General features: G+C 40.2%; 1 protein-coding gene and 1 long non-coding RNA gene across 3 annotated transcripts in view; one reads left to right on the top strand and one right to left on the bottom strand.

Annotated features, from left to right (window-relative positions):
• Positions 1-4,088, bottom strand: part of LOC129526051 (uncharacterized) — a 153,652-nt gene extending 149,564 nt beyond the window's left edge. Inside the window, exons 1-2 of the long non-coding RNA XR_010129316.1 lie at positions 3,831-4,088; positions 3,149-3,222 (exon numbers count right to left, since the gene is read on the bottom strand). This is a non-coding gene — a long non-coding RNA (uncharacterized lncRNA). The remainder of the gene's footprint in view (positions 1-3,148; positions 3,223-3,830) is intronic.
• The window catches only part of LRIG3 (leucine rich repeats and immunoglobulin like domains 3), a 48,472-nt gene continuing 37,125 nt past the window's right edge, over positions 3,936-15,282 (top strand). The window contains exons 1-3 of one of the 2 annotated variants that reach the window (XM_004053475.4): positions 3,936-4,621; positions 10,288-10,359; positions 10,568-10,642. In XM_004053475.4, coding sequence (XP_004053523.1) covers positions 4,386-4,621; positions 10,288-10,359; positions 10,568-10,642 — 383 coding nt within the window. In that variant the 5' untranslated portion in view covers positions 3,936-4,385. Of the gene's footprint in view, positions 4,622-4,655; positions 5,194-10,287; positions 10,360-10,567; positions 10,643-15,282 lie in introns of those variants that run through there. The other variant, XM_055359223.2, reaches the window with a different exon arrangement.

Raw genomic sequence — 15,282 nt, forward strand, 5'->3', positions numbered from 1 at the left:
AAAAGATATTAGTTCTCATCTGCCCAGATGGATACCCAGTGGAAGTTCTCTCTGCCCTGTGGTTCATGAAAGGTTTCAGAAGCCTGTGAAAATATTACATTGATGTAAAGTTTCAGCCAGGCAGGTGGCTCATGCCTGTAATTCCAGCACTTTGGGATGCCGAAACGGGTAGATGGATTTCTTGAGCCCAGGAGTTCAAGACCAGACTGGACAACATGGTTAAACGCCATCTCTCTCTCTCTCTATATATATATATCTATATATACATATATAAAAAATACAAAAATTAGACTGGTATTGTGGCATGCGCCTGTGGTCCCAGCTATTCAGGAGGCTGAAGTGGGAGGATCGCCTGAGCCCAGGAAGTTGAGGCTGCAGTGAGCCAATATCCCGCCACTGCATTTCAGCCTAGGTGACAGAGTGAGACCCTGTCTCAAAAAAATAAAAATAAAAAAATTAAGTTTTCATGTAGGACTAGTTCCCCTTTGTATTGACCACATGGTTAAGCACATATCGAAACGTAGAACAGTGATTTTTAATGTGCGCTGTATTCTTTCCATGTCATCCTCTTTTACTCTCTCAACGATCACATTAAGTTCTGAGTAAGCTTAAGCCACACCCATAAAACATCCTCTGTTGATTAATTCCCAAATACAATTAAAGTGGAACAAGATCTTACTTGCAAAGTAACCTTTCCAAAAAAATCTCCTAGATATTTGTAATCTCCTCCTCCCATATTTACAACTGTCTTATCTTCATCTAATTGGATAGCATCGTTTTATCGATTACCTTTAAAGAATCTTTCCCAACCTTCAAATTCATTATCATAGAAACAAAGGTATTTTCTTGTTGCACTTGTATTTGGTTTACACAATATTGTGTAACATTAATAATATATATAAACAAGTCTGTAACTACTGTGGATCAGCACCTGACAGGTAGGAGCAAATATGCAAAGGCTGTTCTAGGGAGAGGCTGGTAGTTTCTAGATTTCAGCTGGTCACAGGCATCAGTCAGGTTGTACAGAGAGAACAGAGTGACTGCTAATCCAGTAACTGATAAATGGAAGCCAGCCATATAAGATTGTTTTTTATTGTATTCCCAATTTACAGACTGAGAAACTGGGGTACTGAAAACTTAGGTAATTTAACTTCACAATAGCTGGTAAAACCCTTAAAGGCAATAAGGAATACATGGTTATCGGAAAATTCTATAGTATTACCTGGGGGTTAGAGTGAAAATGGTCTGTTACATTCCAGTCAATACTGATGTGCTGGAAGTAAACTGGAGGTATAGATAGTTAAACCTGACTCAGGGAAGTGTTTGCCAAAGAAGGAATGCCATCAACCAGGCAGAAGAAGGAGCAGAGAATGATTTGGACAGAAGAACCATCTGCAAGAGGGCTGAAGGCAAGAGCACAACTGGGAAGAGAATTGCAAGTAGCTCCTAGAGTAGGAGAAAAATGATGAAAGACAATGAATTAAAGAGATAAGTAGAGGCTCAATGCCAAAACAAACAAAAAAAACTGTATAAGTCCCTCTAAAGAATTTGAACTTTATTCTCAAGACATTAGGAACCCAAGAAAAGAACTGGTCAGTTGAGTCACAGGCTGAGATTTGACCTTCAGAGATATCACTTAACTGCCCTGAGGAGAAAGCAGTGGAATGCCTGATAGGTGGCAAGAGCTGCTGGTGGTCTGGATTTGCATAATTTCTACAGAGAGAAGATACATTTAGGAGCTAGCTTTAACACGACTTGCTAATTGATTGACTGTGATGGTGGTGGTGGTGGTGGTGAGAATGAAGTAATGTTAAGGTGACTTTCAGGTTTCTGGGGCATTCATCTGGATGGAGGGAAGTATCCATTCTTTAAGACAGTGAATTCAGCAGGAAACAAGTCAGTTTCGAGGGTGGTGAAATTTAATTCTAGACATGTTACATCTGAACATCCAATTTTTAATGACCTGTGGGTAATTGCACATATGGATTTCAAGTTTAGGAAAAAGACCTCGGCTGAAATATGGATGTTGTATATGTCAGCATGTAAATGTAAATGGAACTCATGGAAGAAGATGAAATTATACAAGGAGAATAAAGAATGAGAAAAGGAAATGAGCCAAAACTCCCCAAAATGGTAGCGCATTTATATCCCTGTCATATGTCTCACGTCTCAAGAGCAAGCCTCCATGCTGATGTTACCTTGCTTACGCATAATGGCATGTGTACAATGGAATCTTTCTTCTTTTTAAAAACTTCAATGAATTATACCTAATTTTCCTTGTATGAAATAGATGGGGGGCCGGGTGTGGTGGCTCACGCCTGTAATCCCAACACTTTGGGAGGCCAAAGCGGGCGGATAGCCTGAGGTCAGGAGTTAGAAACCAGCTTGGCCAACATGGTGAAACCCTGTCTCCACTAAAAATACAAAAAAATTAGCCGGGTGTGGTGGTGGGCACCTGTAATCCCAGCTACTTGGGAGGTTAAAGCAGGATAATTGCTTGAACCCAGGGGGTGGAGGCTGCAGTGAGCCGACATCACGTCACTGCACCCCACTCCAGCCTGGGTGACAGACGGAGACTCCATCTCAAAAATACAAAAATAAATAAAATAAATAAAAATAGATGGGGGCTACTGAGCTGGAAAATCCTTACCATGACTGTAGTGTGTTTTGTCTACTTCCAAGCAGACAAAAATCATAAATTCAAAACCAAGGTGCCATCATTATAGATATTTTCTAATTATAATTATACATCATCCAAAAAGGTAGTAGGGTTGTTGTTAATGGTAGCTGGAAATAAGAAAATGGGATACCATATCTAAAATAGGGTGTGTTAACTTCAAAGTGAGTCTTTTCATTCCCCCGTAAGTGGGAGTGATTTGCTACAGTGAAAAATCAATGGGCTTTAGAGTCAGGGTTAAAGTCTCAACTCCACAAGCTATCTCCACTCCTCAATCATGAGCAGTTTACGCAACGCCAAGGACAGACAAGCTTGGGCAGACAGCATGCAATAAACAATGTACAGAAGTCAAAACTTACTTTAAGCTTCCAGGGTTTGTTTTTTGGTTTGTTCATGTTTTCTGTCTTGCTTTTATTTTTATTTTTTTTGCAACAAACACATTAGTTACGTTCTCTAGGTCTATTTCCTTACCCAGAGGAGGAAGGCCCCTTAGAACATGATCTCTGTGGTCTCCATTAGTTTCAACATCTTGTGGCGCTGATCACCTGTAAGTTAAGGAACAAACTTCACTGGGAAGTCCTGTAGCCTGAATCCAGCCCCAAACATCCACTCCCCCAGCTGAGGAGGCCGGGAGGTACTTTTACCCTGGTAGCATTCTCCATCAACATGTGTCATTACTCAAAGCGCAAGTGGACCAAGGTGCATATACTAATTTTTTCCTCCAAGGTCTTAGTTTTCATTTTACTTTGAAATGTCACTGTGACTACTTTTATTATTACTATTACCAGGAATCTATGATTGCCATCGAGGTCTATTAGAAGGTCATCTCCCACCCCCCACCCCGCCCAGCTTTATCCAGTGCACGAAGGCTGGCTATTTGTAATTCAATATACACTTTCCAAAACCACGAGTTTTACGTTTTATTATTGTTTTTACTTTTGAAGCCGATGTATGGGGGAAAACCCACCAGCATTAACGTTAAAAGAACTGTTTTCATTGAAACCACTCTTTCATCTGTGGATGGTAGGATAATTTATCAGTGTCTTTAATTTGGAATTGAAAAGTTTCCTGAAAACACTGCTAATTAAACTTTACTTCCCTGAAGTTCTCCTAAATACCTCCAACTCCGAGAACTAGCCCAGTATTTGCTCACTTCCTTTTGCCTTTCAACTCCATTTGATGTATGTTTCCCACGACGTAGTGGAGACTTCTGGCTGGAGAGGCTGGAAAATATAACTCTGAATTTCCTACAATCTCAGCTCCACTTTCTCCCGCGCGTAGGCCCCCGGCTGGAGCGGTGTTATTGTCACGTGGCCACGGGGACGCCCGCAGCCCGGCCGGCCAATGGGCGCGCGTCGGCCTCTACCCGCCCGCCGTGCTACTCCGCCGCGCGGGGACTTGGCGCAGCGCCGCGGGGTGGAGGCGAAAAAGTTTCTTTTGCAGACAAGAAGGGGCTTCGGCGAGCCGAGGCTGCTCAAGCTGCAACTCTGTTGCAGTTGGCAGTTCTTTTCAGTTTCCCTCCTGCTGTTTGGGGGCATGAAAGGGCTTCGCCGCCGGGAGTAAAAGAAGGAGTTGACCGGGCAGCGCGAGGGAGGAGCGCGCACGCGACCGGGAGGGCGGGCGTGCACCCTCGGCTGGAAGTTTGTGCCGGGCCCCGAGCGCGCGCCGGCCGGGAGCTTCGGGCAGAGACCTAGGCCGCCGGACCGCGATGAGCGCGCCGAGCCTCCGTGCGCGCGCCGCGGGGTTGGGGCTGCTGCTGTGCGCGGTGCTGGGGCGCGCTGGCCGGTCCGACAGCGCCGGTCGCGGGGAACTCGGGCAGCCGTCTGGGGTAGCCGCCGAGCGCCCATGCCCCACTACCTGCCGCTGCCTCGGGGACCTGCTGGACTGCAGTCGTAAGCGGCTAGCGCGTCTTCCCGAGCCACTCCCGTCCTGGGTCGCTCGGCTGTAAGTATTCTTCCTGCGGGGGGAGGGGGCCTGGGCCGCTGGAGATTCGAGAAAACAGGAGCCGGCGAGGAATGGGGTTCGGCGTGCAGTCTCTTTTTTCCGAATAGCTCCTTCTGGCCCAGGCCGCGATCGGCGCTCCGTGGGCGTGGAAAAAGAACTGTCCGGGCCTCAGTTTCCCTCCCACGTGCTTTGCGGGCAGCGCAGGTGGGCTCTTGGCGTGTCCTAACTGGCTGCAGGTAGACCAGGGGTGGGGGCCAGTGACGACGCCAGAGGTCGGGGATGAAGTCCTGCGCCCTAAGCTAGCCAAGGGGTTCAAATGCTTGCTCCTGCCAGGCCCAGGGGAGATAAGTGGCAACCTGCGCACATCAGGAGTTTGCAGTTCTCGCTGAGTTATGATTCTGGTTCAGTTTTAGTTTCTAGCTGCGTCAGACACCTTTTCCTGTTCCCACCCAGTAACTGAAGTCAGGCTTTTCCTTTGGGAAACCCCCTCAACAGAATTCGGTCACTCTCCAAGTTATGGTGGACGTACTTTTGTTGTTCTCCCTCTGCTTGCTTTTTCACATTAGCAGACCGTAAGTTCCCACTCCTCAACCAGATCGTAAAGACTGGTCGGTAGCTATGGAAAGGGAGGAACTCGATTATTCAGAATCAAGGGCGTGATTTCTGTAGCTCCTCAGAACGCCCAGACGGTTTAGGGGAGAGCTCAGGGAGCTCTTAATGCAAGTTTTTGGATTTTTAGCTTTGAAGTCTGAAAACCTGAAATCACTGCCAACTGCGTGAAGAACAAGGAAGAAAATGTAATTTAGTTGGAAATGCTGATCTTTTCCAAATGTCATCTCTTTTCTTCCTCAGTCCCAGTTTTAAAATTGGAGTGCTGTAAAAAGTAAACAATCAAAACTTGTATTTTTTAAAGTAGTTGTTGTGTTTAAAATAAGTGCACTTCATACGTAATCTTATATTTTGACTTAGCAGAATTGCAATGAAAATTTTAAGTTTTTAAAACAATTCTAGTGAACTATTCCAGTGCCCTAATGTGGTAGGAGGTTTGGTCAGGTGTTTAAGAATTTATATTTTAAAATTATTGTGCTAATCTAAATAACTTTTGTGAATGTAGAATTGTTGGCCATCAGAAAGTATATTCCTTGTGTTTTTAATAAGCCGTAATTTAATAAAGTATAATTAGTATTGGATTGATATTTAATTTCTTATCTTGGGACGTTTTATTTCGTAGTTTTTATTGCAATTGGAAGAGGAGATAAGGTCTTTAACCGAAAGCAGGGAGACTTTCAATTAGTTGTGGCTAATTCTGTTCAATTGCCTCTTGTGGAGGTCATGCTGCCTTATTCATGAGTGAATGGCTCTATTGACAACATATGGAACTGAACATGTAAATGACTGGAGGTGAACACTTAGGAATAATAGAGGGATGAGAAAGAGAAAATGAATACAGTGCTTCCTGGAGTGTATTTAGATATGCTTAGATTATTCACGGCATCTAACTTGTATTCGATAGTTTTTCAATGTCAAGTTGTCTGTTGTGATCATGCTAGTGTGCAGTACTTTTTTTCTTTTTTCCTGGATTTAGATGTTTAGAAAAAAAATCTGTGTTGCCCTTGATCAGAAGTTGAGTTGAACCAAAAGGGGTTCGATACCTATTTAAACATTGTCTTAAAAGTAGCTGACCTAATTAGGATTTTGTTTTGCAGATAATTTGGTGGCACACTAAAAACAAATTAGAGTTTATTTGGTTAGCACAGTCTTTAATTACATTTCCGCCAGCAGTAAATTGTCTCAATACTAGCCCACATTCCTTAAATGTATGTGAAAATAAGTTCCACTTGTATAAATAAGCACTCAGTCTGTTGTCAGGAACCCTGCTGTGATCACTCATTGGACAGCTCTGTCATTCCTGTACTTCTGTGACTTTTAACCATCTTTGTAGGTGTCACCAAACCATGTGGTCTGGATTCTTTATTGTAAATATTTCTTTTGTTTGTACTTAAAGCTCTAGAGGTCTCCTCTTTCCACTTTTGAAAGGAGCAGAAAAACACGTGGAATTGAGTTTTACTTTCTCTGTTATTTGGTATTTTAGAATAGGTGGCCTAAAGAGCTACTAAAGTTTTTCGTAATTAGAAAAATCGTCTTAAGGAGATGATTTCCGAGTTCAGATATAAATAGAAAAATGCATGTTTTTGTTCCCCATATCTTACCTTCCCTTTCCTTGGGTAATCAAAATAGTAGGAGTTTGTTTTTGGACTGGCTTATGAAAGCACTTTTCAGAAAAAGTTCAGTGTCTATCTTTTGTTTCATTTGTTGAATTTGCAAGTTTAAGAAAAATTACGTGTGTATGTACTTTTTCCACTTTATTTGGTTGTGATTTATTACTATAGGAGTCCCATGTGTGAAAAGTTGAATAGTTTGAGCTGTAAAATAATAATACTGTATCAGTACTCCTTTTAGAAAATAACCTCTAATGCTTTAATGAAAGTGGCTCTTAAAAAGTAACTATGTGAGCGAGACTTCGTCTAAAAAAAAAACAACCCCGTAACTACGCCAAGCCTTGCTCACAACTGCCATTAAAGGCAAGCTAGAGTTTATGTCGAGAGTTTGCGCTTAAACAGTTCTCAACCTAAAGAGGAATGCTTGTTAGAATGTTATTTAGCCCAGCGACGGAAAAGTTGCTAAATTGCCAATGAGAACTTCCAGTGTTATTAAATTCTCACTGGCATTTCAGAATTATTTGTCTTATGTAGAAATGTTTGAGTTCTCAACAGGACCCAGGCGAAAGTCCCAAAGGTAGTTTCTGCTGGTGTGACTTCTTTAGTGTTGACCTGTTATAAATCTTATGGTCCGGACCACAGTTGGGGGTGGGGTGGGGGTAATAGTCCTTATGGTTTTCACAGCTGTTTTTCTATATTTTCCAGACTAAAACTTATATAGCAGGCTGATTTATGAGTCACTTTGGATCAGTGTCTTAAAACAGCTATAGCCTGGCTTTTTGTTTTTCAGCTTTCCAGATTTGTGCTGAATTAGCAGCTCTGCAGGCCCCAGTGGGATTGATTAAGAAGCTGTGCCGGATTTGCATCTAAAATTTGACTTGGAAGTCAGATTTCCAAATGCTAAAAGGAATAAAATGATAGCTTGAACCAAATGTTGCAAATTGATTATTTTCATATATATTTATTCATTTGCTAATATTCAGGAAGAGAGAAGTCTGTCTAACCATATAGAAAGAGTTTGACTTTCAAGTTTTGGCCAGCTGAGCTCTGGGTACATAGTTAACACTTCCGTACCTTACTACCTTTCCCATTCATTAACCCCACTACAAAAAGTTTTTGTAAAAGTTTTGTGGGGAAGATGTTATTAATGGAACTCTAAACATGAAGAATCTGCCTTTCTTATTGAATGTTTTATGATCTGGGTTTAAGAAAACATCGACGTTGTACAACTTGAATCTGTTTTTAATGGTCTAGCCATAAAAACAATGTAAGGAAGATTTAGGAAAATGTGACATCCCTTAACTGGAAAGTAATCATTTCTCAAATGTAAACTATATTAAATCTAAATTTAGGTACACTAAAAGTTTCATAGCTGTAAGTATTTAGCAGTAAATGTCATTTAAGGGGCTTTTTTTTTTCCTCCTACATATAATGTAGTTTTAATAGTACACAAAACTCAGGAATGGAAATGTGTTGCAATAACTGAAATATTCAAAGTTTCAAGCTCTTGCTTCTGGATCAGAAATGAGGGGTCCCCAGCATGTGCACTGGTCTCTGAAGGGAGTTTCTTATTTTTTACAGGTCTTTTGTAGGAGGAATCTTATCCCATTACTAGTTGAAAAAAAGTTAAGCACTCCGTCTCATTTCTCTCACAGGATTGCCCTGTGAAATAATCCTTAAAATGAAGTTAGTGCTCAGTTTTAGTGTTTTTTTATTTTTAATTAAAAAGAGAATCACCTGTGTTAAATATTAATGCCAGATTGCTTCCCCTTTCTTTTTAAGACCTGAAACAATAGGGGACGCAGTTTTACGCTGGCTCAATGCTCTTTAGTTAAGTGGGTCCAAATGAGACTTTCTGTTGACTCAGGCTACCTCCCAGGTGAAAGACTCTTTTCCTTGGTTGTTTTTTAAACCATGTGGGAAATCTGTGACTGTCTGGGGTGCTAAAAGCACACAGGTTTTGTTTGAATCCTAACGTGAGTTGTTGGGCTCACGGTTTCCTTGATGAACTCCAGATGGACTTGAGCTGGGCTGTGAGGGAAAGTGTCTGGCTCCAGCCAGCGTGGTGAGCATGCACAGCAGTGGTTGTAATTGCAGGATTTTTATAGTTTAAAGACTGTGCCAGATTTTTTTCATGTTATAACTGTACCAGAACAAATCTACTCATGTCTGTCACTGTCTGGTAGGTCTTTGGGCAAACATACTTCAAATAAAACCTTGCAGATTTTTTTTTTTAGGTGAAAAAGAGAATCCAGGTTTATTCTCAAAACAAACTCAAAGACTGAAAGGAACTCTGATTTCTAATTGTTAACTAAACACTGAGTAACACTGTGCTTCTCTGGAGGTGATTTCTCTTTATTTATTTTTTAGGAGGGGTGTACTTATGCATATAACAAATAATTCATGCTTTTCTCCAATCAACTTTGGTTATTTAAAAATCTCCGTTTTAAACACCAAAAACGTTAGTATGGGTTGGATAACCCTTTCAGTGGGAAGCTTCAAGCCATACTATTTGTTATCCCGGTTTTTCATCACTCTGGAACCATTTCATTTTTATTACACTATTTTGAAGGCACATAGTCAATGTATTAACACATATGGGGAATATAACCAAGAATATTTGCTGGAATTTGTTCCATATTTTGAATCTTAAATGAGATGACTTTCTAGCCTAGAGTATTGTATATGTATGAGTTTGTTATTGTTTTTAATAGTAATGATGTTCTATGGAAATTGTTACTAAGTTAAATTGAGTTATTGAGTAAGAAGCACATTTATTTTAATGATTGAAATCTGTTCACAAGTTTTTGTGCAATCTGCTGAATTTTGTTAGATGGCAATGTGGTTTAAATTTTATATTATCAGATATTGAGATTTGGGGAATTTAAGAAAGCAGAGGGTTCAGATTGTTTTCTGCCCTCTCAACACTCACACACAAAATAATGCTTTAAATGATTTGGTGCTTTAACGCAGAGAAACAAATATGTATGCAAAGCAATTTCTGTTTTCCTTGACTGCAATAAGGACATTGATGCTTCAATGTATGACAATAAAAAGATTTCTTTAGAGGCTTTAGTTTCAGCAACCTCCCTAATTAGCTCCTTTTCTTAAACCATGATGTCATCATATCAGGTTAGGAGTGGGGAGATGGGAGGGTGAAGCAGACCTGCCAGTTCACAAAAGATCTGTTCACCATGTGCCAAAAAACATCTCTTAAAACATTTGTGGGCTTAAAGTATTTGAATCTGCCAGTCTCCCTAAACTAATTTTGTCCTTGGAGCTTGTATTTTTGAGTTTGGCATTTTGGTTGCCATCTAGTTTGTGGACAGAATAGACCAATTATTTCTCCTGCTCCCACTAGTGTTCACAGAGATACTTCATAAGCCCAGTTAGCACTATTAGTGATTTTTAGAAATGACTTATAATTTTATTTTTGTTTTCTTATAGAGACTTAAGTCACAACAGATTATCTTTCATCAAGGCAAGTTCCATGAGCCACCTTCAAAGCCTTCGAGAAGTGTGAGTCTTCGTTATTTTGTTTTTAAGGTTTGAGTAAAATACATTACCCCTTATACTATTTAACCGTGGGGAATACTTGGATTATAGTAAGTTATTCAAAACTTTTAACTTGGGGGAGGTATCTTGAAATAATATGTAAAGTTTTCACCTCTGTGAATTACAGATTACCTAATCAGCTTTTCTTTTTCTTTTTTTTTGGCATTTGTAGGAAACTGAACAACAATGAATTGGAGACCATTCCAAACCTGGGACCAGTCTCGGCAAATATTACACTTCTCTCCTTGTAAGTGAATATCAGCAGAATTCCTCATGTATGTTTGCAGGAACCTTGAGTGGGAGTTCCATAGGGACTAGCATAGAGATCTTAGAAGAAAAAAATGGAATATTTTTTTTCAGGGCATAGTAAAGATACGCGCTTTAAATTGGTTAACTTGTTTTCTAGCCTCTAACTCTGTCACCGCTAAATTTCACGTATTCTTATAACAGCACACTTTACACTTTGCTATTGTTGCCGAACTGGTCTTCAAGATTCAAAGAGGCCAGCTTTACACCATAGAAATGTGTATTTTATCATATTCTGTAGACTAGGACTTTAATTCTGGTATTGCTCAATGGTTGGCATGGGGATCTGTGGGTTATGTATTACGTAGTTCCTAGTGGAGAATGATCAGAGTTGTTTTGTGAGGAGAAACTGGAGTTGAGAATAAGCCATTGGAGTATCCTCTTTTAAGTGTGGTACCTGCAGTGGAAATCAGAGTTCAGAGACATCAACTCAAAAAAAAGTAAATATGTGACTGAAGACAGAAATAACTTTGCAGGTTATTTTGCAAATATGAGTTTTCAAATACGATTAAGGTTGTACCAAGTTTTCTGTATTTTTAGTGTAGGTAACGTTGTATATACATGCACTGACGTAGGTTTTGGAATAATTTTGACTTTCAGCATTTAAAGGTAGCATTTAGAATGCCTGTAGTTTAATTTCTAAAATCTAATTAGCTTACCACCTTAATCTTAAATAATTTAAAAATATATTTAAGCTACTGATGTTAAAAAATGTCTTTCTTTAAGCAACTTAAGGAAAAAACCACCATTGTTAGTTGCTTCTGAGAGAGGTGTTGGGAGGGTTGAAATTATACAGTAAATTTCAGGAAAGCTGTTCAATTAATAGAGTGATCACTACCCAATTGCTTACATCTGGTGATTTATAGAGGTTTGTTTTTACTGAGGGCCCAGGTCAGCTAAGTCACGGGTGCAGCCGCTGTGTCTGCTTTCCTCTATTTGAATAAGAGCTAAGTGACATTTGATACTGATGTGGTTTTTCCAAAGATCAGAAACAGAAAGGAATGAAAGAAAAAGCAGTCGGTATTTGACAAATAAACATTGTATTTAAAAAACATTTTTATGCTAGCATAAATACCTTTTTTCTTTGTCTTTTACAATTGCTTAAAATTTTAGAATCTAAATGGAGTGCTGGTTTTGGTATCGTAAACATCTGCAGCTATTCTTGTTTGACCAAGGTGGCCTTTTTAAATTCCGCTTTGCTCTTGCTGTCCTCGAACTGCATATTGGCAGATTCTGTCAGTATGTTTAAGAGAGCTTGAGGGTCATGGCATACTTCATGGCTGAGAGGATCTGCAGTGCAGTTTTGTAATCTGGGCGGCATGGGGAAAGCAGTCTACTCTTTGGCATGGTATAGCGTTGAGAGCATTAAGAACTTGTGAGGAAGTTAGAAAATTATAAGTAACCTAGTGTTTTATACTTTTTTTTTTTTTGAGACAGAGTCTTGCTCTGTTGCCCAGGCTGGAGTGCAGTGGCACGATCTTGGCTCACTGTAAGCTCCGCCTCCTGGGTTCACACCATTCTCCTGCCTCAGCCTCCCAAGTAGCTGGGACTACAGGCGTCCGCCACTACGCCCGGCTAGTTTTTTGTATTTTTAGTAGAGAGGGGGTTTCACCGTGTTAGCCAGGATGGTCTCGATCTCCTGACCTCGTAATCCTCCCGCCTCGGCCTCCCGAAGTGCTGGGATTACAGGCGTGAGCCACTGCGCCCAGCCCCTAGTGTTTTACACTTTAACGTTATAACTTATAATTAGAAAGCTACAATGATCTCTCAAAAGTTAGAAATTTGTGCTCCTTTAAAATTTGTCCTCTTCTCCATATTGTTTTTGTGTTTCACTTTAGCAAGTGCTGGGTGTGAAATCACCCTGAATAATTTCACTTTCTTTCTCCTTAATGTGTTACAGTACCTCTGGCCAGTGATTGCTTTGTTCGTCTCACATAATGATACATCCAATGTGTTACCTAGATTCCATAGACTCTGCGAAGAGTAATTTATATCATGGGCCTGATAATTCAATGTGGAGAGTAAAAACTTCTTTTTATACCTATGAAATATCTTGAAAAATTTACCTCTCTGGTTGTTTTCATCTACGAATGTTTTGTTTCCTCCTGCAGGCTTGATTGGATATTGTAATATACAATCATTGTTTCTCAAGCACTTTTAATTTGTGTTGTGTAGAGTAAAACATTTTCTTTTATATAGAAACACTTGAAAATAAAGCTAAAAATGAGTTCTGAAATGCTTTTCTGAGATTAAAAAAAAATCTGTTAAGTTATATAACATGACACAGATTGAAAACTTGCTGTAGCATCACAATTAAATCTCATATCTTTCAAAGTAGTTTTTAGAATGATTTGACTTTCATATTAAGAGTTTTCTGTGGTTGTTTTTTGTTTGTATCTTTTACATTTTGCAGAGGAAAACATTTTTATGAGTTATTTGCACAGGTTAAATAGTTTGAAAGCTTGTGTGTAAAGAAAATGAGTAATTAGTTGAAGTCTTAACCATAGGATTTAATATTACTGCTCCATACTCTTTCTACTCTGTGCCATGAAGACCCCTCCCAGCTGGAGGGGCTGCATGCAGAGAAGACTGTCCTGGTGAGACTTTTGTCTTCTCTTAGCTATAGGAGCCAGGAGCTGATAATTAGATCAAAGGGTACCGCATGTCCAGAGACAAATTCAGTTAGGGACCTATTCTCATAATATCAGGGAATCTGGGATGATAGGAATCTGCGATAATCTTCCCACTAACAAAGCTCATCTCTAACCTTTTTAGGAATCTTTTAGCATGCACAAGGCCTGAATAGACATGCTTTCCTTTGAATCCCACACAGAACTAGCTCGGAAGTCAACCAATGTGCTAGGTGCAAGGCATGATTTGTATGTTTTTTAAATTTTTCTCTCACAATATCCTAGCTATTGCAGGATGACATATTTTAAAAGAAGTGGAATAGTCTTTGGAATGAACATATCTTACAGTAAAACTCTGTTGACCTGGCTTACATGAGGGAGTTGATTTTTCTGAATGTATGAACTCTGGCTTTGCGTGGTGTGGAATGACCTGCTTGAGCATTGGACATGATTGAAATCTGTGCCTTGGGTTAGGGAAGTTTGAATCTGTGAGTTCTACAGCATTGTAGTTGAACAAAAGAGCCTTGTTGGTTATTAAATGGAGCTAGTTGGGTCTTAGTCTTGATGCTAATGGTTTATATAGTGTTACCCAGCATTCAGATGCTTGCCTGGTGTCCTAGAGTTGAAGAATGTTAGGTCAGTGACTGTCAAAGAGGCACCTAGGGTACTTGTTTTTTTTGTTTTTGTTTTTGTTTTTTTTTTGAGACGGAGTCTCGCAGTGTCACCCAGGCTGGAGTGTAGTGGCTCAATCTCAGCTCACTGCAAGCTCCGCTGCCCGGGTTCACGCCATTCTCTTGCCTCAGCCTCCCCAGCAGCTGGGACTACAGGCGCATGCCGCCACGCCCAGTTAATTTTTGTATTTTTAGTAAAGATGGGGTTTCACCCTCGTGATCCGCCCGCCGCAGCCTCCCAGAGTGCTGGGATTAAAGGCGTGAGCCACCGCGCCCTGCCAGGGTACTGGTTAGATTATCAGACACTATCCCTAGAGATTCTAAATTAGTAGATTTGGGTGGGGCCCAGGAGTATCCATTTTAACATATGCAATATTCTTATCAGATATTGCATAAATATTTCTAGAATTACTGATAAAGGTCATATCATGATCAACTAAGCCTTTTCTCTTTATTTCTTATCTCAAAAGTAAAGCATTTCTTAGTCCATCATTGTCTTTATAGCCTGTCATCTTCCCAGAGGTGACATTGTCATCATTCCAGAGAGGTTATTATATATATTGATTACCTTTGCTGGTAGGACAGCAAAACATGTGCTCTACCAATGGAAAGCCATTGAAGAGATGTAAAGCAGAATGACATGATCAGATCTGCTATTTGAAAATGTCATACTGTCTTTAGTGTGGCAAATGACCTGGAGGTGGCAGGAGGATGGTTTAGAGGGGCAGATAATTAAACCACATGACGGTTGAGAAGCCATGGTGGCCTGTTCTCCAGTGAAGTCACGTCAGTAGAACAGTGATTAAAAGTAAAGCTCAAGTCAGGTGGCCTGGAATTAACTTCTGGCTCCACCCTTTGCCAGGTTTGTAACCTTGGGCGAGTTACTGACTGACTGTGTCAGTCATCTCTAAAATGAGAATAATGCTGATGTCTATCTCGTAGAGTTATTGTGAAGATACAGGGAATACAGGTAAAGCTGTCTTGCATGTACTGAGTGCTCAGTGAATGTGAGCTGTGATAAGGATGACGATTCATTCAACTACAATGTTTTGAGTATCTACTATGTACCAAGCCCTCTTTTAAGTGCTAGGACACCCAGTGAAAAAGCATACAAACTCCCTCTTATCCTGACGCCTGAGGCTTCCATTCTAGTGAGGAGAGAAAAATAAATGAAGAAAAGAAAAGATAACATCAGTTCATGATCAATGCTATGAAGGGAAAGAAAGGAGAGTGAAGGGATTAGAGAGCTCTGGCAATTGTTCTTTAATGTAGTCAGGAAA

Source organism: Gorilla gorilla, chromosome 10 (genome assembly GCF_029281585.2).
Source record: "Gorilla gorilla gorilla isolate KB3781 chromosome 10, NHGRI_mGorGor1-v2.1_pri, whole genome shotgun sequence".
Classification (NCBI taxonomy): Eukaryota; Metazoa; Chordata; class Mammalia; order Primates; family Hominidae; genus Gorilla; species Gorilla gorilla.